Consider the following 23,426-nt stretch of genomic DNA (forward strand, 5'->3'; position numbering starts at 1 on the left):
CCACTGAGCCACCCAGGCCCCGTGGGGTTCTTTAAAAAGAGGAATAAGTCAGGCCGCAGGAGTAAAAATCCAAATCCAGGGGGGTCCAAACTAATTAGCTTCCTTTGACTTCTCCAGCTAGCTCCCTCCCCTCAGGGCCTGAGTGCTGGGAGTGGGAGCTGGAAGGCTGCCTCCAGATTCTGTTCAGAACCCCCACCAGGACACACCCAGCTGCTCACACTGTTCCCATTCAAAGCCGAGAAGAATGAGCATTTCCTGAACCTTTCTACAGTCCTTCCAGGTCTCTATCAAAGCATCGAGACTTCAAACGGCCCTATGGCAGCGGTGCAGCTATTCCTCACCTGCAAGGTGAGGAAACCAAGACCCACAGCCTTTTCCAGGACTCTCCATCTTCCCCATGTCTGCTCATCAAGGCTCAGCTTCTGGGTCCCGTCCCCTCAGGAGGTCACACTGAGGACCTGTGCTCTCTGCGGGGCAGTCTGGGCACAGGGACCACCACCAGGCTCTCCAAGCGCTTCACCTTGAATCAACAACTTCCCTAACCGTCACCTCCCTTATCCACCACCAGCCCTAGGGGATGGGGCTGAGTATTCAGTGAGATGACAGACATCTCCAATGCACCCTCCACACACCAGTCAGCCGTTCTAGCACTGACTCCTGTCCAAGGCCCCAGTTTCCTGCAGCTCTGAGCTCTGGCAACCGGCTCTCTTATCTTCATCCAGTTCCAGCCTTGTTCGGCTGACAGACTGGGGATCAGGAGGCCGGCCTCGAAGACACGGAGCGCCAGGGGCTGAGGGCAGGGACTGGCTGAGGACCAACACAGGCACAGAGATCCCCATCCAGGGACCAGGGTGGAGATGCCACCCAGCAGCTCATCCGTCGAAGGCTTGGCTGGTCATCGGCATCAGGGTAAGCCCAGCGGTTCCTATTCACCCCCTGGGGCCAGAGGGAAATGTGGGTGTCTGGTCCCAATTTTCCCCACGGCATTCTGGGAACACAGGGAGCCACCTCCTGGCTTTGGGTCTAGTGGAGGAGGGGTTCAGTCTGGGAGACAAGGTGGGAAGGGGACCAAGAGAAGGATCAGGAACAGTTTGTGGGTAATGTTTGGATTACTATTGCCGCTTAACACGTCATCCAAAACTTTGTAGTGTGAAACAACCACCATTTTATTCTGCTCAGAGTTTTAGGAGTCAGGAATTTGGGAAGGACCTGCTAGGCAGCTGTCACCTGGGGTCTCATACAAATGCTGCCCATTGTTGCCTGGGGCAGGAGGCATCTGAAAGGCTTCAGGGACTAGATGCTCAAGACAGCTCCCTCCCATGGCTGGGAACTCAGCTGAGACCATCTCCTCGTGGCCTCTCCAGCTTGGCAATCTTGAGGTGGTCTAACTCCTCACATGGGGGCTAGCTTATCCCAGAGCCACTGTCCTACAAGAAGCAAGAGGAAGCTATGTGGACTTTTCTAACTTAGCCTCCATAGTCACATAGCATCACTTCCACTGTATTTTTCTGATGGAAGCCACCGCCCTCCTTAAGGCAAGAAGAACATGATCCCACCCCTGCCCTAGAAAGAGTGCCAAAGGATATTAGGACCAGGCTCTTAAACTACTGCAGGTACCATCGAGGAACGGGTCTCTCCCCATGCTAACTGGGACCTCACAGGTTGTAGGCCCGGGGGAAACCAAGAGAACTTAAGCCATCACCTATCCTACAGATTTGAAGACGGGGCCCCCCCGAGAGTGCCAAGCTTGGCTCTCAGCACCTGCCTCTGCCCCATCCTGCCTGTCCGAGACAGTAAAGGCTGAGGAGTCCTCAGGCTCTGAGGTCCAGGGCTGGTCAGCGACTTGGACAGGTATGTGGGTGGATGCGTAGGCCCAAGGACTATTTGTTCGTACGTGTGTTCAAGCAAAACACTGTGCCCCATTACCAAAGTCCCCTCTTGTAGGACACAGATTCTGCAATGTGGTGGGAAAGTTGAAGCAGGACCGTAGGGAGGATAGGGGCCAAGTGAAGAGTGTGTACTGAGCCAGAAACAGGCCTATGGGGGTTGGAGGGGCTAGGACCCTGGGCCTGGGGTCTTGGGGTTTAGGGGTCCTAAGAAAGAACTTCATCAGAATTAGCAACAGCTAATCATCAGAAACCGTTGACAGTTTCCCTGGCAGCCCAGGGAAACACCTGCAGAGGAGGGGGGACGGTAGAGACTTGAAGGGTCAGGGAGGCCTGGAGAAACGCAGGGTCCTCAGTCCCCGCCCTGAGGCCAAAAGACACCTCTTCAGCACCCTGCCTGTCCCAACTGTCCCCGAAGCTGCTCTAGGCCTCCAGCTCAACCTCACAGCACAGTAGCCAGGGCAAAGCAGGCGAGGCAGGCCAGTGTCCCAGTGCATAGCAGCCTTCACCCATCTCCCTCATCCCCTGCAGGGGTGGGGACTTGGTCCCAGCCATATTTGGACAGACTCTCGGTAGAGCTTTGTTGAATGAATGAGGAGTGACTGCGGGCTGGAGTGGGTGGTGGGCTGAGGCTGGGCCCTTGCTTCTCTGCTCAGCCTCCAGGCAGAGTGGCTACTGACGGCCTGTGGCCCCTCCAGAGGTCCACCCAGGCCTTCAGGCACTTCCTGAGCCACAGGACATGTCCTGCTCTGTGTGCCCCTGGAGGGAGGCAGCTTATCAGAGGGGAAAGGACACTTTGTTCAGGCCTGGCCATCTGCCTGGGCTGAGGGTGCCCTGCCCGGGGCCTGGCAGGCAGAGCAGGCCACTGCCTGCAGGAAGATCCCAGCGAGCAGATGGAGATGGAAGGCCTGGGGAGGGCAGATGAGCAAGGCTCTGTGTCCCGGTCCATGCCAGGACCTTGGGCCCCTCTCAGAGGTCCACTCAGGCCCTCCTTTCCCCTCCACCATTTTACCTTCTCTCCATTCATCTCCTACCTCTCTGACTTCTGATGGGGATTTTAGCTCACGCACTCTGTTCATTCATTTAAGCAATATAGAAGGAACACTTGGGATGTTCTAATAAGGTTCTAGGCCCTAGGGATGCAGCAGCAAGCAAAATAGGCAACAGTGCCTACCCTCATGAAGCTCATGTTCCAGCTGAGAGACAGTAAGCACATAAGAAAATGAAATAGGTGCTATGTTAGATGGATGAAAGTGCTCTGAAGAAAATAAAACAGAGCAGGAGCACAGGGACAGAGCCAGTGCAGAGGATGAAGGGGAAGAGATCATTTTTCCCCCCAACATATACAGTGGCTAAGAAACATCCCCTGAGAAGGTGACAGCTAAGCAAAGGCCTCAAGGAGGTCAGGAAGGGAATCACATAAATTCCTAGAGGCAGAGCCTCAAAGGCCCTGAGGCAGGAGTGGGAGGAGAGTGTGCAAGGAAGAGCAAAGAGGCTAGTGAGGCCAGAGCACACAGAGCAAGAAGGAGGGCAGCAGGAGATGGGGGCAAAGACGAGAGGCAGCTGGATAAGGTGGGGCCTTGTCAGCCCTTGGAAGGACTCTGGGTGATGCAGAAGCCAGTGCAGGGCTCTGAATAGAGGATTTATGTTCAAAAATAACAGTAGCTCATGTTACATAGTTTTTAACATGTATCAGCCATTTTTCTAAATACCAAACATGTATTAACCCGTTTAATCCTTCTAATAACCTTTATTAAAGATGATGAAACTGAGTAGAGAGGTCTCTACATACTAGACATTAGTAGCACCCTCCCCTAACTTGTGACACCAAAAATGCCTCCAGCCATTGCCAAATGGCTCCTGGCAGACAGACTAGGCCCCAGCTGAGAACGACTACCCAAGTGTCCTCTAGTCTACCCCATCCGCCTCTGTCCCAGCTTAGGCCCACACCCCTCTCACTATGACAGTTGTGACAGCCTTCTAATTGGCCAATCAGCCCCCTGTCCTCTCTACTCCACCCTCCACGGTGCATCTGACCAGGCCACTCTCCTAGCTTTGAGCACTCTGTGGCTCTGGGGGCCCTGGGAATAAACGTGAAGCCATTTAGAACGATCTGAGTGGTCCTACACAATCTGGCCCCTGCCTGTCTCTCCAGCAATATATCTGGGCCCCTCCTCCCACCTACCCCCCAATTTAGAACGTGTTGAGCCTGCTGTGTACCAGCCACCTCAGTTGACACGGCTGGTGAGGAGACCAAGCCCCCCAGGGCCTGTCTTTATGGTATATCCGTCCTGGGTAGGGGAGAGCAGCTGCACTCGCAGATCCTGGTCACCCAGAGCCAGGCAGATGTGGCGCTCCAAGAGGATAGGCGCTGGAGCTGAGCTGTAAGGAAGGGGCAGGAGTTACCGCGGGGGCGGGGCGGGAGAGGGGAAGGGGAGGACAACGGAAGACCTGGCAATGGGGGGACAGCAGCTCTGAGAAGCCAGAGAAGCTGTGGCTGTGATTTGGGGCCCCAGGAAAGGAACAGAGAGAGCACGCGTGAAGAGGGACGGAGGGCAGGGAGCAAAGGACTACACATGAACAGGTGGACTGAACAGGAGGCCCAGGAGAGGAGTCCAGGATGGTTCAAGGGTGGGGAGGACCCTGGGGTTGTGGTGGCGACTGGACACTGTCCCATTACCACGGGGTTCTCCTGGCAGGCATGGCCTCCCGCTTCCCCTGCAAGCCCAAATCACAAATGGTGCCTCCTCCTTGAAGCCTTCTGGATTCCTCCCTGCTGCAATGACTGGTTCCCTCTCAGGCGGGAACACCATCACCTGCTTTCAAAGCGGGGGTCTGCTGTTAACTCACACCCCATAGGCGGGGCAGGGCGGGGGTGGGGGTGGAGGAGGCAGGGAGGTCGCGGCCAGGCTGCACTTGCTACGCGCCTCGGTGGGCACAAGCCAGGCAGATAGCAGCCGCCTCCTCCCACCCTCATTCTGCAGTCACCCACAGGCGACCCCGGCCCCCGCCCGCTCGCCCCCCGCTGGCCTCCCGCCCCGCCCCGCCTTTCCCGGTCCTGGTCCAGGCTCCGCCCCTCTCCTCGGGGGCGGGACTGGGAGGTTCTACCTGGGGAGCTCCTGGCTGACCACCGCACAGAAGTTCGGGCCAGAGGGGGCTCCCTGGTGAAAGAGACCCCCCCCAAGCAAACCCCAGTCCCCTTGTAATAATTACAGCCGCCAGTGAGGCCACCTGCCTCCCTGCTTCAGTCCCTGATCCCCACAGTCTCTTCTCCCCTCAGCAGCCAGGAAGTTTTTTGTTTTTTTTTTTTAATTTAAAGATTTTATTTATTTATTTGACAGAGAGAGACAGCAAGAGAGGGAACACAAGCAGGGAGAGCGGGAGAGGGAGAAGCAGGCTTCTCACCGAGCACAAAGCCTGACGTGGGGCTCAATCCCAGGACCCTGGGATCATGACCTGAGTGGAAGGCAGATGCTTAACGACTGAGCCACCCAGGGGCCCCCCAAGGAAGACTTTTAAACCGTAAGCCACATCATGTCACTCCTTGCGCTGATCAAATAAGCCCTAGAAAAAAGCCCAGCTGGGCAAAATGCACGTCCTCTTCCTTCCCTCCTGACCTCACCTCCTACTCTTCCCCTTCCCACTCACTCCTCTCCCTCGGAGCCTCAGGGGTCTTCTTCTGGTTCCTCACAGGAGCCAGTGCCTCAGGGCACTTGCACTTGTATCCCTTCTGCTGGAATGCCCTTTCCTCAACACCCCCATGGCTCACCCCCTCCCTTCCTCCCATCCCTGTTTATACATCATCTCCTTAGAGCTGCCTTGCCCACCCCATCACTTGGGTCTGAAAACAGCATCGCATTACCCAGCTTCATCTTTCTTCACAGTACTTGTCACTCCCTGATGTATTATCTGTTTATTGTCTATCCTTCTAGCAATATAATAAAATGCTAAAAAAAAAAAAAAAGTTCTGTACATCTCGTTCTCTGCTCTAGTCCGCAGTGCCTAGAATAGGAACAGGATGTAGTAGATGCTTGAGAAGTATTTGTTTGATGCCAAATAGCACTTCATTCAGCCCACAGGAGAAGCCCCCATGAGTTGCCCATTTCACAGATGCAGAAACTTGAGATTCACAGAAGTATGGGACCTGTCTGTGGTCACATGAACTTGTCCGTGTTGGAGCTGGGACTCCAACCCGATGAGTGTCTCCTCTCTGCCTCTCTGTTCTCCATTTCATTGCCCACCTGGAAAAGAATACAGGTGGTTTTGGCCTTCCCTTTCCTGGGGATAGGCAAGACTGACAACCAGTGACTCTGGACCTGGCACAAGGCAGCATCTTCCTCAAAGGTCCCGCCCAGGAGCCCGCAGGGAGAGAGACCCTACCCACTCCCCAGGAAGGCAGGCCCAGCTTTGACCCTCACCACTTTTCCCTGGGACCATCTGTACCCCCTCCTCAGCTACTCCCCTCCCCCTTTCTTTCAGCCACCTCTGGGTCCCAAAAATGCCCTGAGGATAATCTGGGGGTTGCTTTTCTTACCTCTGTCCGTCCAGAGATACAGTGAGAAAGAGACAGAGACACAGGAAGAGACGCATGGTGGGGGGTGAGGGAGCACGAAACAGAAACACACATGCAGAGACAACAGAGAAAAACAGAAGAAGATGGGAGAGATGACAAGCCCAGAAAGGAACTGAGATCTGGCAAGTTCTGGAAGTAATGGCTCCCCTCAAACCTGCAGGACGGCCCAGGGCCACTGCCAACCTGACTGGCCCTTCGGAGTGAATTAGAGAGAGGCACCCTGGCTGTGTTCCAGAACCTTCTGGCCTTTGAGCCAAGCACACTGGTGCAGGGCCCAACCCACAGGGCAGTGCATAACAGCCCTCCCTCACTGTGTGTGCATGGAGGAGGGTCACTTTCAATGCCAGCCAGCCGGTCCTCAGGTCTGACCCACAGACGTGCCTATAGTGGTCCCTGGAATCTTCTGGGAAATGCCCAGCTCTCTCCCTGTGGGCCATGAGCCTGAGCCCAGCCTCTGCACTCATCCACTGGACCTTCCCCCACAACAGGTCCTTGAGCCATGTTACCCCTGCCTTCGTTACTCATGAGTATCAAGCCGGGACCATCCACAGAAACCTGCCGAGGACTCCAAGGGGCTAGGACAAGGCCCTCATGCCTGCGCCAGTGTGCACAACCTCTTCCTGCTCCCATAGGCTACCTCCTGGGGGTTTGCAGGGACGAGGATGTGGCATGACCCTTACTTGACAGAAAGGGAAAGAGAGAAGCAGAGAGGGGAAAGATCACCTCTGAGTCTCCCGTACTAAATGAAGGTTCCTGTCCCCTTGCTCCCCAGAAGCCAACCCTCATAGGGGCTGAGGATGAGATGCTCGGTCCCCAGGGGCCACTTGGCTCACACAGGCAGCCAAGGAGCCTGAGCTGCCAGTGGGGGCCCAGCCTACCCCAAGCCAATGTGGGGCTGCTTGGGCACTCCATTGGCTGGCCCCACCCCGAGGGCAATGGGGGAGGGCAGAAGCTCTGTCCTACAGCACTCGGGGCCCTGGGAATCCCCACTCAAGCCTGGACATGGCCTGGCACAAGGTCACGGGCTTATTAAGATGGGGGAGGGAGAGAAGGTCTCCCCTCCATGGGGTCCATGGGGGGTGCTACATCTGTGCTGGGGGATATCAAAGGGTCCAGGTGGAACCAGGGAACCCCCACAGGCCACTATCTAAGGCCCCCACCCTTCCCAACAGCCAACACTCTGGGAGGAAATAATTAGGGCACAGGTGAGTCATAGTGTCACAAGGCTGCTTCCTGGCTGACTCAGGGGAGAGTCAGATGGCCCTTCCACCAGCCCCTAGCCCAGAGCCTGAGTCAAGGATTCCAGGCGAACAACAACTCCTGGTGTCCAAACTGGGCCTGGCCCGCCCTCCTACTGGATCCCCAAAAAGTCAGGTATGAGGGTGCCCCCTTCCATGGCCAGTACGGATACAGCGTTATGTGCCCCTGACTCAAGCCTATCCTTGCCTTTGGGTCTTCGAGACATCTGGATCTCCCTCTGACCAGGATCCCTGTGAGGTACCTGGCACTGATTATGGCATAGAAGGGCTGCGATCAGGGGTAGCTGGATGGGACCCCGCCCCCACCTCCATAGCAGGGAACCCTTCTGCAACAACCCCCTCCCTGGGGACCCTTTACCTGCCCCCAGCTCAGCCCTCCAGCAGGTCCCTATGGCCCCAAGGCCGCTTTCCTGGCTTTGTCCCTGAGCTGGCTGGGCAGCAACTTCCTGCTGGAGAATTCCCGGATCCCCTCCCCCGACCCTTGCAAGGGCCGAGATGGCCTGGGAACTCAGAAGGGAGGGAAGTCAGGGATGCTCCCCCTAACAGGGTCTAGTCCTGTGGTAGCACAGGCTTTCCTGGCACTTTCACCCCCAGTCCTTCCCCACCCCTGTGTCAGGTGCACCAAAGGTCTTGTCCTCTGGCTCCGAAGCCACACTGTGGCCCCTCCACTGGAACTCGGGGCTCTGCAATGCGGGCTCCTGCCCTGGGGGCTAGACTGAGACCCTGGCTAACCCGCGTCTGCTCCTAGCTTGAGGCTGAGGGGTGGGGTCCAGAAACAGCCTAGGAGGCCAAAGTCAAAGTAGGTTTTATTATTAAGAACCCAGGCCTGAGTCTGGTGGGTGGGGAGGTTCTGCTGGGCAGGCCCACTCTGCGGACACATGGATACCAGTGATCTCAAGATTCCTTGGCCCTGGGGGCGCCTGGGATGTGCCGCCATAGAGCGGGAGGCTAACTCCCGCTTCGGGCTGCGGGGATCCGGGAGCAGGGCAGACTCGGGGCGGCACCAGCTTCACTCGGGGGGCCAGTTCCCCAGCTCGTCCATCTCCTCCAGGAGCAAGTGCTGGGGGCAGAAATGGGTAAAGAAAGAGGCCTCAGCACCTTCAGGCTCCCCCTTCCGGCTCTGTACCCCTAGAAGCTTCCCATCTACCCCCCAGAGATAAACACTCCGAGGCCATTCCAGATCCTCCCCTGTGGCCCCACAGCCCTGAGCCACCTCCCTCCCACTAAATGAGGGACCCTTCTCCCTCCAACTTCGTGAGGGGTGGGGGTCCTTGGAAGCCCCAGGAGTCAGGCACCCTAGCCAAGCCCTCCCCTCCCTCACCTCTGTCCTGGACACCACACCAAGGGGGCTCTGCACCCTTCCCTCCAGCCTAGGGTGTTGCTTCAGCTGCCTCAGCGCCCCTCCCTTAGATCCCCAGCATTCCCCAAAGACTGGGGGGCGGCTTCTTTCCCCCTCAGCCTGGTGTCTCTGAGGGCAGATAAGGAGAGAGTGAGGGGGTTGTGATGAGGATAGGACCCTCGAAACACCCACAGCAGAAAGATAGTCCTGAGGCAGCTCTGTCCCCCACATGATGCCTGAGCTGGGCCCCGACCTGCCACTACCCAGAAACTCCCTAGGGACCCTCAGTGCCACTCAGGCTACCCCAGGAGTGTGACCCCCGACTCCTGGGACAGTGGCAGGCTGGCTCAAAGGTGGTTCTGGAGGGGAGAGGGAAGAGAAGAGGGTGGGAAGGGTGATGAAAGATCCCCTTAGTGTGAAAAGACAAAAGCGCAGGCCCCTGCCGGAGCTGGGCCACCGTGTGGTTCAGGATAAGGTGCACAGCCTCCTTCCCTAGAGCACGGAGGGGCCAGTGACTCAGGCCTGCAGGCTCAGGACAATGAGAGAGTTGCCCCTCAGAGCCCCAGGGGTGGGCGATACAGGTATTCACTCCCGAAGGGGTAAGTCACATCCTTAACACTATAGTGCCCTTGACAGCCGGTGGGCATCCCCTCTCCTTCCTGTTTGATCCTTCAGTCACTTGGGCCTTTTGGCTAAGATCAAGTGCTGTCTGATCCTCCCACCAGGCTCCCTTTACAGGTAAAGAAGCCAAGGCCTGTCTCCAAAGCCACAGAGCAAATCCAGGCCAGCTCAGGGCTTCAACGAAAGCCTTTGGCCTCTGAACCCTACACTCTTTCCTTTACTTTCCTACAAAAGGAAATTACATAGACTGTCAGGGCCACATGTCCACGGAATGAAAGAATGAGCTGATGAATGAATGCAAATTAATTTTAAAGGCCATCGACACATTTTCCTGCAACAGATCTGTCTGTGTGCACTCAGAGAAGCTGGAAACAGGCCTGAGCTTGAAGGCCAATGTCAAGGAGGGTGGACAGCGGGTGGTCTGTGGAGAGACACAGATGGGTAGCCTACGAGTGTTTGTGGGAGTCAGTGTGGGCAAGAATGGGAGAGAAAAGAGAAAAAGAGCAACATTATGGGGTCAAGTAAGAGATGGAGAGACAAACAAACAACTGTGTGTGTGAGGGGGGCCAATCTCTACTCTTGGAAATACCACCACCAGGAAGGGGTTCTGCCTTCCCTACCCAGGCCTGGGGAGGTGGGAGCCAGGGCCAGGTGCCTATGGAGGTGGGAAGCCTCACTTTCCCCAGTGGCCTCAGGCAGGGGGTGGTGGTCCGGGACAGGCTGGGGCATACCTGACCGTCCATAATGCCCGCCTCCTCCAGGGTGATCTCTGGCTGGGTCAGCAGCTCCTGGCCATCATGGCTGCCCACCTTCCAGAGGCGGGAGTCCCGCTGCACTGCCAGAAGCTTCTTTAACTCTGACTCCACGAAACCTGCGAGGCAGAGAGATGGGCATGGGGCAGGCAGGAGAGGGTGGAGCACCTGCTGGGGAGGGAAGGAAGAAGAGATGGCTCAGGTTCTCCAGGACTCATCCCAGCTTGGGGAGTCCCTGGTCACCCCCAGCCCCAGCGCCTACATTTTCATTACCCGGATCCGGCCACATACCACCTCCCCACCTCCCCGACTTCCCCCGGAAACTTACTGGCCAGTGGCTCCCTCCTACATGTTTGAGTGTGGGTTTCCTCACCTCCTGGGGAGAGCATGCGAGGGGCAGACATCTGCCCCCACCTTTCACCAGCCTCAGACTCAAGAGTAAGGATCAGGGACTACCCCAGCTGCCAAGGTTCAAGTCGCAGCTCTGCCACGTACTAGCTGTGTGACCCTGGACAAGTTACTTAACCTCTCTGAGACTCTGCTTCCTGACTATGAGGTAGAGATCATAACGGAGGACCTATCTCAGAGCTGTGACATGGCATTTCATGACAAATGCTCAGAAGAGGGTCTGACCTATGGTTATGGCTACGCAAATGTCAACAGTGATCATGTTATGGGATTGTGTTAGGCTATTACCGTCCTTGCTCAGTCCACTGAACAAGTTAGAAGTCTGGGCTGGGAAAGGGTGATGCTCCTGGAGCACAAGTCCACCTCATGGCCTCCCAAACCAGGAGAAAGGAGGACTACCTAGACTTCACCAGCAGAGCCACCCCCTGCCCCAACCCCCATCTCCAGTGGTCATCTTAGGTCCTCTGGTTCCACCTGGTGGTAAGAACTGGTATCACACCCATGAGCCACAGCCAAGGGGAGCCCTTGGGCCTGAGGGCTGGTTGCCTGCTGCACTTACCCACTGTGTCTGTTGACCTGAAAGTCTTATGCAGCGGTGACTGCAGGGTGACAATGCCTGGGACACAGAGCTTGAATGAGCTGTCCTCTACCTCCATTTCCTCTTCCTTGCTTTTCTCATCAGGCAAGCTTTCCTTGAGAGGAAACTGAGGGCATGCCCCGTAGCTGATCAGGGGAGGACAATGCGGACCCAAGCCTGTAGCTCCACCCCCACCCCCAAGATAAAACAAAAAGCAGGAGGGTACAGCTCCCTAAAAGTTAAGAGTGATCTGCCCAAGCCACAAATTCTGGGGCCCAGCCAAATGGGGGAGGAACCCCACCCAGGCTTGGAAGAAAGCCCACCCACTCCCCCCAACCCCCTTGCCTCCCCCACTGCCCCAGCCTGCTCCCACAGACCTTGGCCATGGCTGATTTCTGAAGCTGCTTGTACAAGGTAAGGAGGCGGTTCCAAGGAGTTGCCCCTACCTTAGAGGAGGCCAGCCTGAAGTCTCCTGTGAAGGGGCAGTGTCACCGGCAGGCGGATGGGAACAAGGGGCAGCCCAGGCCTAGCTAGGCCCAGGGGGCAGGGGCACTAGGTGGGCTGAAACGAGGGTGAGGTCCCTTGTTTTCTTAGCAAACACCTCCTATGTGCCAGGCACAGTACTAGGCACTCTGCAAAGAGCATCTCATGGACTCCTTGACACTGCCCTCCGATGTGGATACTGTTCCATGCTCACTCTATGGATCAGGAAACAGAGACACAGAATGGCTGAGCAACATGGCCCCGTCCCACAGCTTGGCATAGTGTGATGGAAAGTTCTCAAATCCAGGCAGCCTGCCCCCAGCACTCCCTCAAACCACTCCGTGTCCTTCCAGGCCCCACACCCCTGAGGAGTCTGAGGAAGAGGGCCTATTTCTGGCACTGCCCCAATGCCTGTGGCCACCACACTCACCGTCCAGCAGACACTCCTTCTCCTCCTCCCTGGTGAAGGTCTTGGGGCTGACCTCCGGTGGCCCCATGGCCCTCTGTGGGCATCCTTGTTCTACCTCCAAGCCTTGGGCAAAGTGGTCCCTGAGTCCAAAGCATAGCCAGATGGGAGTGGCAGGCAGAGCCAGAGACATGGCAAAGGCTCCCTAAACCCCCAAACTCCCCAAGGCCTTCCCACAGGCTCTGCTCAGCCCGTTCCTCCCTCCTGCCTCCAACAGTTCCCTGCTTGGTCCTCTGAGGTCTTCGTCATACAGGGGTGGGCCCCCTTTCTCACAGGGAGTGGTGCCAGGTCCAAATGGGAGTGGGAACCAGGAGGGAGAGAGTGGGGAGGGAAGGCAAGGTGGAGTGGGGACCATGAAGGAGCTGGGAAGAAACGGCAGCCTGGGCCTCCCTCACCTTGGGTGCCTCCACCCACAACCTCTGACTTGTGGGAAGACCCACCCCATCTCTGGTTCCCTCTCCCCAGACTCTCCTCCCATCCTCCTGGCCCACCCTTGGCTTCCAGGCGCCTTCCCATCCTTGATGCTCCTGTCCCTTCCCTACAGAGCTAGTCCTCTACCCATATGATTCCAGTCCTCTACCCATATGAAGACCCACATTCCTGGGCCCTCCTCATTTCGGGTCCTCCCATCTCTGCCCCATATCCTTGCCCCAGTGCCCCCATCCCAGGCCCCTGCCCACCACCCACATAGCCAGCCCCTCACCTGTCTGAGGTCCTTGTATCCCCAGAGGCCTCCCCTACTGCCTCCTCCTTCTCTTCTCTTTCTTCCTTCTTGGACACTTTGCCCAGCACCTCCTGGCTTCCCCTGGACAGGATGGGCTTCACCTCTCTACCCTGGGCTGCCACCCTCAGGACCTCCTTTGGGGTGGGGGTCTGGGCCCCTGTGTCCCCCATCCCTAGCCCCAAGGGATCATGCCGTGGCAAGGCCACGGAGAGCGTGTAGGGCAGTGTGGCTGGCTGCCTTGGCTCCTTCCTCCCCGCTCCTCCCCAGCGGTTCCTCATCAGGGGGGTGGGGCCTTGCTCCTGGGAGGGGCATGGCCCACTCCGCATGAGGGTCTTGTCTGAGCTCTTGGGGCTGCCCCTGCTCCCCACCAGGCTTCGGAGAAAACGGAACATGGAGGAGCGGCCCAAAATTCGGGACTGAGGGGTTGGACCTGGGGCCTCCATCCTGAGAGAGACCCTGACTCAGAGAAGTGGTTGCAGCTGCCACCCCACCAACTGCTTAAGAACAGGAGGAGTTTTCAAATTAAAACCTCCAGTTGGAAACTTCCAGGAGTTCTAGAAGGCAAAGGTCAGGTGGGGGGGGGGGCGTGATGGGGAGGCTGGGAGGAATACATGATGGGGGGGTAGGTGGGGGGCGCAGAGAGGGCAGGGGGTCGTTGAGGCAGGGGAAGGAGGTATGGGAGGCAGATTTGGGATGGCTGATGAGGCTTCAGGGGGCACGGGGTGGGGGGGCAGGCAGAGGAAGCTTTGGCGGGCTCCCTGGACTGAGAATGGGGCAGGGGCTCTTTGGAGCCTCTGCACACACCTCTCTCCACCTGGCTTGTCCTTCCCTGATCCTGCGGGGCTGCCTCTGCCCTTGAGAACCGTTCCCTACAGCCAGATAGTATCTGTCTTCCTTCTCTCTTCTCAGCATCTGCTTGCACGGGCCCAGGTGGTACCCAGACACCCCGTTTTCATCTCTGTTCGCCTGCCTATCACCTCCAGGGTGTCAAACCCCCACCAAGCTGCCCTGTGCGCATCCTAATTGCACGCTGAATCTCAATGCAGTGTTATTATTCCCCAGGGCATCCAGAGACTTGATCTTAAACCCAGCTCAGTGCCCTTGGGAGTTCTTTAATCCCGCTGAGTCTCAGTTCATTCATCTGTAAAAAAGAGGCGTAGGGGCCAGCACCCACTTCCAAGGGTTACTGAGAAAATTCCACAGGACAAGGGCCCTGTCGCCAAAGTGCAAAGCACACTGTGGTGCTTCAGAAACTCTGCCCTCCTGGCTTTTTTATTGGTACTGACTGATGAAAGGGGGTGCAGGTCAGAGAGCAGGAGTGGGAGAAGGGGAGCCATGCCAGCTGAGTGCGGCCCAATGTGGGGGGTGGAGCGTCTCTCCCGCCCAGGAGCCAAGACCGACCCCCAGGCTGTGGGTCCCGCATCCGCATCCGGCGGCTTCACAGCAGCTTCCTCTAGAGGGAGCTGATTGGAGCCGGGAGCCACCGGCACCTCTAGGATCACCGTGGCCTCTCGGGTCCCCGGGGCAGCGCCGGGACAAGCGCAGGCTGTGTCCAACGCCAGGACTGCACTCACCCCTGTTCCTGGAAGCCGGGCCTGGGCCCCCGATCCCCCCGGGAGCAGCTGCTGGCCCCTCAGGATCTCTGGCCTCGGCCTTGTGAGCCATCCGGGCCCGGGCTAAGGTCCGGGCAGGTAAGGTGGGAGGGTCTTGTCCATCATCCCAGCTTTTGGCAGCCCCAGACCCCGGGGTGGGGATACAGGGAGCCGGCAGGCAGCCAGGTGCAGAAGGGGAGGTCTGGAGACTTATCTGGGCAGCTCCGCCAACTCCTCCTGGGGACCTGATCCAGTCGGGGCTCTCTCTGGATGCCCCTCAGACAATTCCCCCGCCTCTCCTCCCATTCCCGGCCCTGCCCTGCCCCTGGGCGCCAAAGAATCGGGTGCTAAAGAGTCAGGTCTTTTAGCAGTCTGGGGGGTTGGGAGTGGAGGTCAGAGCCAAGGTCAAGGGCAGGGAGAGAACTTTCATGGTGCTTCCTGCTGCCCCAGGAGCCCTAGACTGGGTCTGCCGCCCAACCAGGCATCTCCCTCTAGGGAACATCCTGGGCCCGGCAAGTGGAGAGCAGGGAACTCCCCTAACCAGGAAGTCAGGCCATTTGGATGAGGGCAGGGGTAGGCCCAGGGCGGCAGAGGCCTCTGGCCCTGGGGACTGCTCTGACCCCCCACCTACTCCCCAGCTGCGACCCCCTTGAGTAGCGGTCGATGGAGTTGGGGTGCGGTCAGCATCCTCCGGTCTTGCTGTCCCCGGGGTGCCGGGTTGGCTGGGGGGTGCGGGGGGGGGGAACCACGGAAGAGGGAAGGGCATCTTTTTCCGGAAGGAGCAGCAGGGATGGGGGTGTGCCAAGCAAAGGTCTGTTCCTTGCTGGCAGGCAGGGCTGGAGGAGGGGAGGGTCTGCCTTCTCCCTTCTTCCTTCTTCTCCCTGCCCCCAGTAAGTGGAGGGGTGGAGTGCTCTCCCCCACCCCTTCTTGAGACTTCTTGCCTTGGGGCACTTTTGAAAATGGCCCCAGGCCAGAGGCAGGAGGATGGTGGGGAGGGTACTCAGGTCCTCCCTGAGAGGAGGCAGTGGCTGTGCTGGTCCCCGGTCCCCGGTAGGACTGCACCTTCCGCACGGGTGGGAGGAGGGGTACTTCCCCAAAAGGCAGATGGAGGCAGCTTTGGGAGGGGTGGGTATGAAGGGGTGCAAATTGAAAGTGAAACAGCTCACGTCCAGGAAATACTCCCTCTGTCGAGGGTTCACAGAGCAGATCGGGACTGTGGCCAGGACGGAGCAAAGAGGAAAACGGGCTGGGGACAGGAGAGCAGGTATGCAGGGTGGTGGAGGCGGGGCGTGAAGGGGGGTACTGCGGAGACAGCTTCCTCAGCTCGCTGCAAGACAGGAATGGGTAGAGCACAGGTGGGATGTTAACAGATTACCACAAACTGGAAAATAAATCTTAAATGAGTACTGAAGGTATAAAGTGATGAAATTCAGATAACGAACCCGACTCCCTGATTAGCTAAGTGGCCCTGGGGCCCTAACTTCTTGGTGTCTCACTTTCCCCACCCCCACCCCCCAGTAAAATGGGTATGATAATGCTTACCTTGCTGGGTTCATGTGCATTTTCAGTGTCTGACACCTCTGGAGATCGAAGTAAGTAAGGCATAGGTGCTCAGGAAATGTCTGTGGCCAAGAGGCCTGACTTGGAAAACAGGCATGCTCTGAGCAGCCAAGGGGAAGTGGAACCTTCGAGCACAGCTTTCATGGGTCATTAGCTAGAAGGTGGCAATCCTGTGGTAAGCGTGTGCTAGGTAGGGTGCAGGAGGTCCCAGGAGGAGTGGAAAGAACCCGCAGCCTCTAAAACTTGCCTCATTTGCCCAGGAGTGAGGTGAATTATGACCTGAGATCCATGAGGGTGTTGCTGGCGTTCTCCCTCCCCCCGGGCCCTGGGTCCAGGTCCCTAGGTATGAATCCAGACTGCCCTGCCTTTCTCCATCTCTCTGGAAGGGTTGCTAGCGAAATGCTAAGGAAGTTCTGATTCTGCCCACAGACGCCACAGGGACCCAAGGTTATGAAATTGAGAGCGGCTGGAGCTAGGACCGTGAGGTCTTTGGGGAGTGGGGAACCCCCTCCTCTCTCTGTGGCTGTGGGACCCTCTCATCAACCAGCCCCTGCCCATCCCCATCCCTGTTTTCTCTCACCCATCCCCACAGGCTAACCCTGTCCTCCACTGGGACCTGAGAAATGGCATCCGGGCAAGGCCCAGGTCCTCCCAGGCAGGGGTGTGGAGAGCCGGCCCCGTCTTCTACTTCTGGTAAGGGTCTCTCTGCCCTTTGCCCATCCCAGAACCACCAGGGCTGTCTGAGAGGGTGGTGAGAGCGGAATGGGTCAGGGCCAGGCAGGACCAACAGGCAGGCTCTCCTCCCCTGTTCACTCACCTTGGATAAAGGAGGAAGGCGTCTCCCCACCCAGTGCAGGTGGCTTCAGAAGCTGGAGTGCAGTCCAGGTTGAGCCCTGGGAGTGGGGAGGAGGTTGGGCCTGGGGTTGGGGGGTAGAGGCTAGGAGAGGCCTGGGAGGGAGTGTGAGGCGGGCAGAGCGCCATCCCAAGGAAGAGGAGCAGGAAGGGGTGAGGAGAGGCCAGAAGAGTGGGGTGTGGCTATCCTGTTCCTCCACTAGGAGAAAGAAGGAAGTTCCTACACATATCACCCTGTCAGGCCTGCTAACTGGCGAAAGTGATTGTTACGACTTTGGGGAGGAAGTAAGATGGCTGCCTTTCTTCCCTTTTCCAGAGGGGACCATCAGGGACGCCTGGAGTCCCCAGCCCATTACAGACTGCTTCCGGGGCTTTGGGTTCAGTGTCCCGTCTGTCCCTATGTCCCTATGTGACTTTTCTGGGCATAAAGCTGCAATTTCAAATTCTGTTTCCCCACATTACCTGGGCCATCAGGGCTGGGTACCTGTACCCACTCGAACACACTGACAATCCCACACGCCCGGCTTACGTCCTGGCTCTTTCTGACCGTGTGACCTTGCGTCTCAGCTTCCCCATCTGTAAACTGGGGTTCCCCTGTTCCACAAGGCTGTGGTGAGGGTGATCCTGGACATAGGCAGCACGGGGTGTTAACTGAGGACTAGAGTTAGGGATGCTTCTGCCCATGGGTGTGGACAGCTGATGCCTCGAAGAGTGACCCGTGCACAAAGTGTGGGGCTGCCCGGTCCAGCCCGTCCTCCCTGACTCCTGGCTTTGATTCTCAGAGGAGCAGGTAGCCCGGGACACCGAGGAGGTTTTCCGCAGCTATGTTTTTTACCGCCATCGGCAGGAGCAGGAGGCTGAGGGGGCGGCTGCGCCTGCTGACCCAGAAATGGTCTCCTTGTCCCTAGAACCTAGCAGGTGAGCAAGAGGCCCCTTGGCCCACAGGAACATCTTCAGGGAAGTGGAGGTTCATATGGAGTCAATGCCCAGCAGGCCCAGGGAGCTGGGGAGGCTGGGCATAAGGGGGGTGGTCTTGTCTTTCTCCCATCATTGCCTTTTTTTCATTTGGGGCTTCCACCCCCCGCTGGGGCCTTGTACCATTTATAGCACATGCCTGTCCCGTGACCCTGGCCTTGGCCCTCATGTCAGAACACTGTCAGGAACCTCCAGGGAGGGGTCCACAAGGCCGGGGGCATCTTGGGTGGAACCCCTTGTCCGTGAGCCTAGGCCCCAGCCCTGCCTGCGCTGGGCCTCCTCACCTACCTGGCTCCCATTCCTCCAGCACTATGGGGCAGGTGGGTCGGCAGCTCGCCCTCATCGGGGACGACATCAACCAGCGCTATGACTCCGAGTTCCAGGCCATGCTGCAGCACCTGCAGCCAACAGCGGAGAACGCCTATGAGTATTTCACCAAGATTGCCTCGAGGTAGCCCTGGCCCCTGGCCTCCCCACTGTGCTGTCGCCCTCACACTGTGTCCCCCCCTTGGGATGGGAGACACGCTTGTCTGTCAGTGTCAAGAGACCTGTGTGCCATTCCCGTATCTGCTGTTAGCTCACGCATGGGCTCAGGCCCCTGTCTTTCTCTCTCTGGGCCCCAGATGCCTCCTCTTTGGGGTAGAAGCTCACAGCTCTTGTGAGCTGGGGTACTGAGGACTTGACCAGCTAGATTGGGACTAGAGAGGCACCCAGGATGGGGCTGTGCCCAGAGTTCCCCAGTCCCGCTGAGACACAGCTGTCCTTCCAATTCGGAATCATATTCCTGCCAAAGACAGTCAGGTTGTTCATGTTCCAGAAATGCTCATGTCCCTTTGCTACAGTCTTGTGTCTGAGAGGCAGTGGACTGTGGTTAAAGACACCACGTGCCTGGGTCCAGTCTCAGCTTTGCCACTTAACGGGCTTTGTGAAAGCCCCTGGCCCTCAGGCCCTGTGTCTATAAAATAGAGGAAGTGGGCTCAGAATGGTGGCCGTCCTTACTAGTGTCATCTGTTGTTAAATCTGGGTTAGGAGTCAGCCTCGAGGGGACTGATGCCGGGGTGAAGGTAGACAACAGACTTAGGGCTTAGCGCTCAGAACCCGAATGTCCTGCCCCTGTCCTTCGAGGCCGCCCCCACCCCACTCCGGTTCCAGGACCTGTCCTAACCTCCTCTTTGTCCTTCTCTCTCTGCTGTCTCTTGGGCTGCCAGGCCAGCAGCATCCGCCACAGGTAATCTCCCTGCTGCCTCTGTCCGCTTGCCCTGCCCTCCCTGCTGTCCGCCCGTTGGCACTCACGGCCACAACCCAGCAGCACCAGCCCGCTCAAAGGCCCTCTGAGTTTCCTCCTTTCACAGAGATGCAGGCTTTTCCCAGATTGAGGCCCAGCTGGGGCAGCCTCTGCCACTTTGGTTCACGGCTCGGCCGTTTTGCTTTCCAGCTGGGAGCAGGGCGGGTGGCCACCAGACGGTGGGAGAGGATGAGCAGGCCATGGGGGCCTCCTGGGGGTCTCCACTGACAGCATCGCCCCTCTGCCCGCAGCCTGTTCGAGAGTGGCATTAACTGGGGCCGCGTGGTGGCTCTCCTGGGCTTTGGCTACCGCCTGGCCCTCCACGTCTACCAGCGCGGCCTGACCGGCTTCCTGGGCCAGGTAACCCGCTTCGTGGCTGACTTCATGCTGCATCACTGCATTGCCCGGTGGATTGCGCAGAGGGGCGGCTGGGTAAGTGTGGCCGCTCTCCCAGCCCCGCCTCTGCCCTGGCGAGCCTGTGCTGGCTGTCCACCCCTCAATGACCACTCTGTCTCTCCTGGCAGGTGGCAGCCCTGAACTTGGGAAATGGCCCCATCCTGAACGTGCTGATAGTTCTGTCTGTGGTTCTCTTGGGCCAGTTTGTGGTACGAAGATTCTTCAAATCATGACTCCCAGGGGGAGTCCAGGCACCCCTGCCTGGACTTCAGCCAAGCCTTCTCCCCTCATCCCCTCCCCTGCAGGGCCCCCCCACTCAAGAATACAGAAGCTTTAGCAAGTGGGGCACTCAAGCTTTAGGAGGGCCCCTGCCCAGGGGTCAGTCAGGCTGCCGGGGTGCCCCAACATTGCATGGTGCTAATGAGCCCCCTCTCTGGGGCCCATCCTGTCAGAGAGGGGCTGTAGCCTTCTTCCTCAGCTCTCTGGGATTCCCTCAGCTGTGTCTCCTGGGTGCTGGGGAGATTGACAACTTGGGGAAGCAAGAGGCTGAGAGTCACTTCCCTCCAAATTTTTAATGGTTATATCTTTTTATAATGCCCTTGGAAGGACTCTCCCCACCCCCCATTCCCACCACTCTGCCCAAGTGAGGATGCCTGGGATGTGGGGGTCTGTAGGTCACCCTGTGCACCCCAGGACTCAGCTGTTCTAGAAGGTCAGAGTTTGATTGCTGGGCCTGGAGCCCAGTCCTGGCCCTTCCTAAGCTCTCCCCCTGCTCCCACTCCCCCTACCCATATTGCCTTTGCAGTGGACTCTCAGGGATTCTGGGCCTGGGTGTGGGATGGGGAGGGAGTGGGGGTATAGACCAGAGCTGTGAGAACTTCATTGGCACCCCCCAGCCTGCCTCCTGAGATCCTCAGTTCTCTCCCTTCTCCTCCCCTATTACCACTTCAACCCAACCAGTTCACTACAAGTGAAGCCCACCCTGCCCCCATCACTCCAGATAAAGAAGGAGGGGTCTTGGGTAAGTGGAGAGCTGAAGTCCCCTCCTTGCCCAGACTAGACTTTAGGACTTGTTTGTTATTGTCAGGGAAAGGGGGTAAGGAGCTCATCTTGAGGTTTCTGAGTGAGAAAAGAGCTGTTAATATCACTAGGAACCCCAGAGTTGGGATCCTCCCTCATGGCCTGGGCACAGTGTAATCAGGGGGTGTGGATGGGGAAACTGTGAATACTTGAACTTTACCCCTCTACCCCACCCCCACTCTCCACACTCCTCACCTGCCTAATCCCCTCCTGTGGGTCAGGGTGGGAAGGCCTTGTCTATCTTGCACAACCTAGAGGTTTGGAGGTAGGGAGAGGGAAGTTCTTGATTAAACCAAATGCAAGAAGGGGATGCACATGGAGCCCACTGGCCAGCCCTCACCCCTCTGAGTATATCTGAAAATAAACTATAATCCCCTGATTCCCATGTGGTTATTTTTGTATCCTCTGCTACCTCTCTCTCCACCAGGCTAGGTTGGGGGAACCTGAGCATGCCTGGTGTTCAGCAGGTTTGTTACTGAATAAGAGTTCCTATTAGGCTGTAAAAGCTGTGAAAGCTGCTTGTGGCTCTCCTAGGCCCCAGCTCCCTAGAAGGCCTTGGCCCCTCCCCACCTCTCCTAGACCCTTCTCCAGGTGCCTCCCTCATCTTTGTGTCCCAGGCAGGTTTCCCATCCCTTAGGAGGCTGGGGGGACCCCAAACTGCTGGGCTCTGCTGTGGAGCTGGTGGAACAGTTGTGCATGTCTGGGGAATCCCGGAGGCCACCTCGAGCCTGATGTGAACGCCCCTCCCTGGGGCCTGCCATCCATGCAGGGCCCAGAAAGCCCTTCTCTCCCACACCTGGCTCTGTCCGGGACACAGTGTCTCAGCCCCCTCCTCCCCATATTCCCCACACCTAGCACACACACACACACACACAGGGCTTTTCAGTCCAGGAATTCTGTGCTGCATCGGAGTCCCTATGGGAAAGCAGCTAGGGATGATAAAAATAACAAGCACGGGGGCGTTCAAATGTTCCCAAGTTTTTCCAGTCCCGGGCACCCGGGTCTGTGTTTCTGACACCCTTCCAAAATGGTCACATGCAAGTCCTAAAGGACTTGCGGGGCTTCACTGTCACTCCCTAAGGGCATCTTGCCGACCTCCTCTCCCTTTGGACTTGGGTCTTCAAGGAGTCGAGGTACAGACTGCAGTCATGGCAAGCCCCCCCCCCACACCGCCCCCTGGCTCCCCCGCCCTACAGTGGTGGCTAGCGGGGTGGCGGCTACAAGGCAATCTCCAGGAACAGCTCCCAGACAGCCTGCAGGGGACACACACCCCGCGGGCCAGGGCTCCTGCTGAGAATTTGTCATACACGCCCGATCGGTAGGTATTATGACTGGTGACCTGGTGGGTTGGGAGGTGGTGCTGGGGCTTAAGCTCCAACTTCACAGATAAAGAAAACTGAGGTACCTGCCCAGAGTCACCAGGTAGAAAGGGCGGGAGCTGGCACTTGCCACCGGGATACTGGCCCGCGGTTTTACGTAGAGACCCGGTAAGGTGGGGCCCGGGACCGTTGGTCTCCAGCACAGGACAGCCAAAGGCTTAGGCCTGGAGGTGGGGTAACTCGCCTCTCTGCCCACACCGCGCAGCGGCTGCGCCACCGCCCCATGAATATGAAGACCACGGAGGTGGGCGGGCTGCCCAAATCCAAGATGGCCGCCGGGCCGATTACGCCAACGTGCCATCTGGTGGGCAGGGCCTCCGGATGCACCTCCCACTGTCTTCCCGCGGGGTTTTTGAGAAAAGCTTGAGGACCTTTTTTGGAAGAGCGGGTATTTCTATGGCTGGGGGAAAGGCGGGTGGGCAGTGGCTGGAGCTGTGGCTTTCTCTGCCCCTGTAAGGAAGGAGTTGGAACTCTATCCTGAAGGCGTGGGGAGTATAAAACCTGCCTTGCCTTGTACCCAGAGGCTCCCCGCCTCCCCGCACAACCCCACAGTGTACCTTTCTGTGTCTACAGTTTTACCTCCTCTGAAAAAAAGTTTTATTTTAGGTCACTAGGTGTCCATCTGAACAAGAAAATCCTCCCTTTGCCCAAACCTCTCAGTGACTTGAATGTAAGTTTTTATGACCTAACCAAATCTGAATCGCATTAAAATAAATTAAAATGAATTCATTGGTTAATTAAAATAAAAAAAAAAAACCCGCCCCCATATCCTGCTCCGTTGTACACACCTCAGATGTAAAGGCCCCTGATCAAAGACACTTGTAAAATAATGGATTTAATTCACTCTAATCCTGTGTGTGTGGGTGGGTATGTGTGTGTAAGAGAGAAAGAAAGGAAGAGAGGGAGAGATGGAATGGAGTTACCAAAGATTTCTGGAAGTGTCCAAAAGAACCAGAACCAGCAAACCCAGCTTCTGGGGTAGATTCACCAATTGCTGGACATGTTAAAAAGGTGAACACCAGGGGCGCCTGGGTGGCTCAGTGGGTTAAAGCCTCTGCCTTCGGCTCAGGTCGTGATCTCAGGGTCCTGGAATCCAGCCCCGCCTCTGGGCTCTCTGCTCAGCAGGGAGCCTGCTTTCCCCTCTCTCTGCCTGCTTGTGATCTCTGTCTGTCAAATAAATTTTAAAAAAATTTAAAAAAAAAAAGGTGAACACCAGACT

General features: G+C 57.4%; 2 protein-coding genes across 3 annotated transcripts; one reads left to right on the forward strand and one right to left on the reverse strand.

The window, feature by feature from the left end:
- Window positions 1–8,679: 8,679 nt before the first annotated feature.
- On the reverse strand, window positions 8,680–13,531 carry LOC308344549 (gametogenetin-binding protein 1-like; the record flags this gene model as incomplete). Its single annotated transcript, XM_080806149.1, has 6 exons — window positions 8,680–8,778; window positions 10,410–10,549; window positions 11,398–11,542; window positions 11,793–11,887; window positions 12,329–12,447; window positions 13,068–13,531. The coding sequence occupies 6 exons, from the start codon at window positions 13,529–13,531 to the stop codon at window positions 8,728–8,730; spliced, it is 1,014 nt and encodes a 337-aa protein (XP_080662275.1). The 3' UTR covers window positions 8,680–8,727.
- Window positions 13,532–14,543: 1,012 nt separating this feature from the next.
- Window positions 14,544–21,210, forward strand: BAK1 (BCL2 antagonist/killer 1). Of its 2 annotated transcripts, none has more exons than XM_080806150.1 (6): window positions 14,544–14,779; window positions 16,833–16,933; window positions 17,875–18,010; window positions 18,375–18,518; window positions 19,604–19,784; window positions 19,877–21,210. In XM_080806150.1, exons 2-6 carry the CDS (start codon window positions 16,864–16,866, stop codon window positions 19,979–19,981), a joined length of 636 nt encoding a protein of 211 aa, XP_080662276.1. In that variant the 5' UTR covers window positions 14,544–14,779; window positions 16,833–16,863; the 3' UTR covers window positions 19,982–21,210. The 2 variants fall into 2 exon arrangements, with proteins under 2 accessions (XP_080662276.1, XP_080662277.1); XM_080806151.1 differs by lacking the exon at window positions 14,544–14,779 and adding an exon at window positions 15,880–15,944.
- Window positions 21,211–23,426: the final 2,216 nt, after the last annotated feature.

This window comes from Martes martes, assembly GCF_963455335.1.
Source record: "Martes martes genome assembly, chromosome: 6".
In the NCBI taxonomy this organism is placed as follows: Eukaryota; Metazoa; Chordata; class Mammalia; order Carnivora; family Mustelidae; genus Martes; species Martes martes.

Bases quoted from the DNA above. Each gene is read 5' to 3' on its own strand.
- BAK1 (XM_080806150.1), top strand. From the start codon at position 16,864: ATGGCATCCGGGCAAGGCCCAGGTCCTCCCAGGCAGGGGTGTGGAGAG. The intron at 16,934-17,874 runs GTAAGGGTCTCT...TTTGATTCTCAG, and splicing joins GGCCCCGTCTTCTACTTCTG to AGGAGCAGGTAGCCCGGGAC. The intron at 18,011-18,374 runs GTGAGCAAGAGG...CCATTCCTCCAG, and splicing joins TTGTCCCTAGAACCTAGCAG to CACTATGGGGCAGGTGGGTC.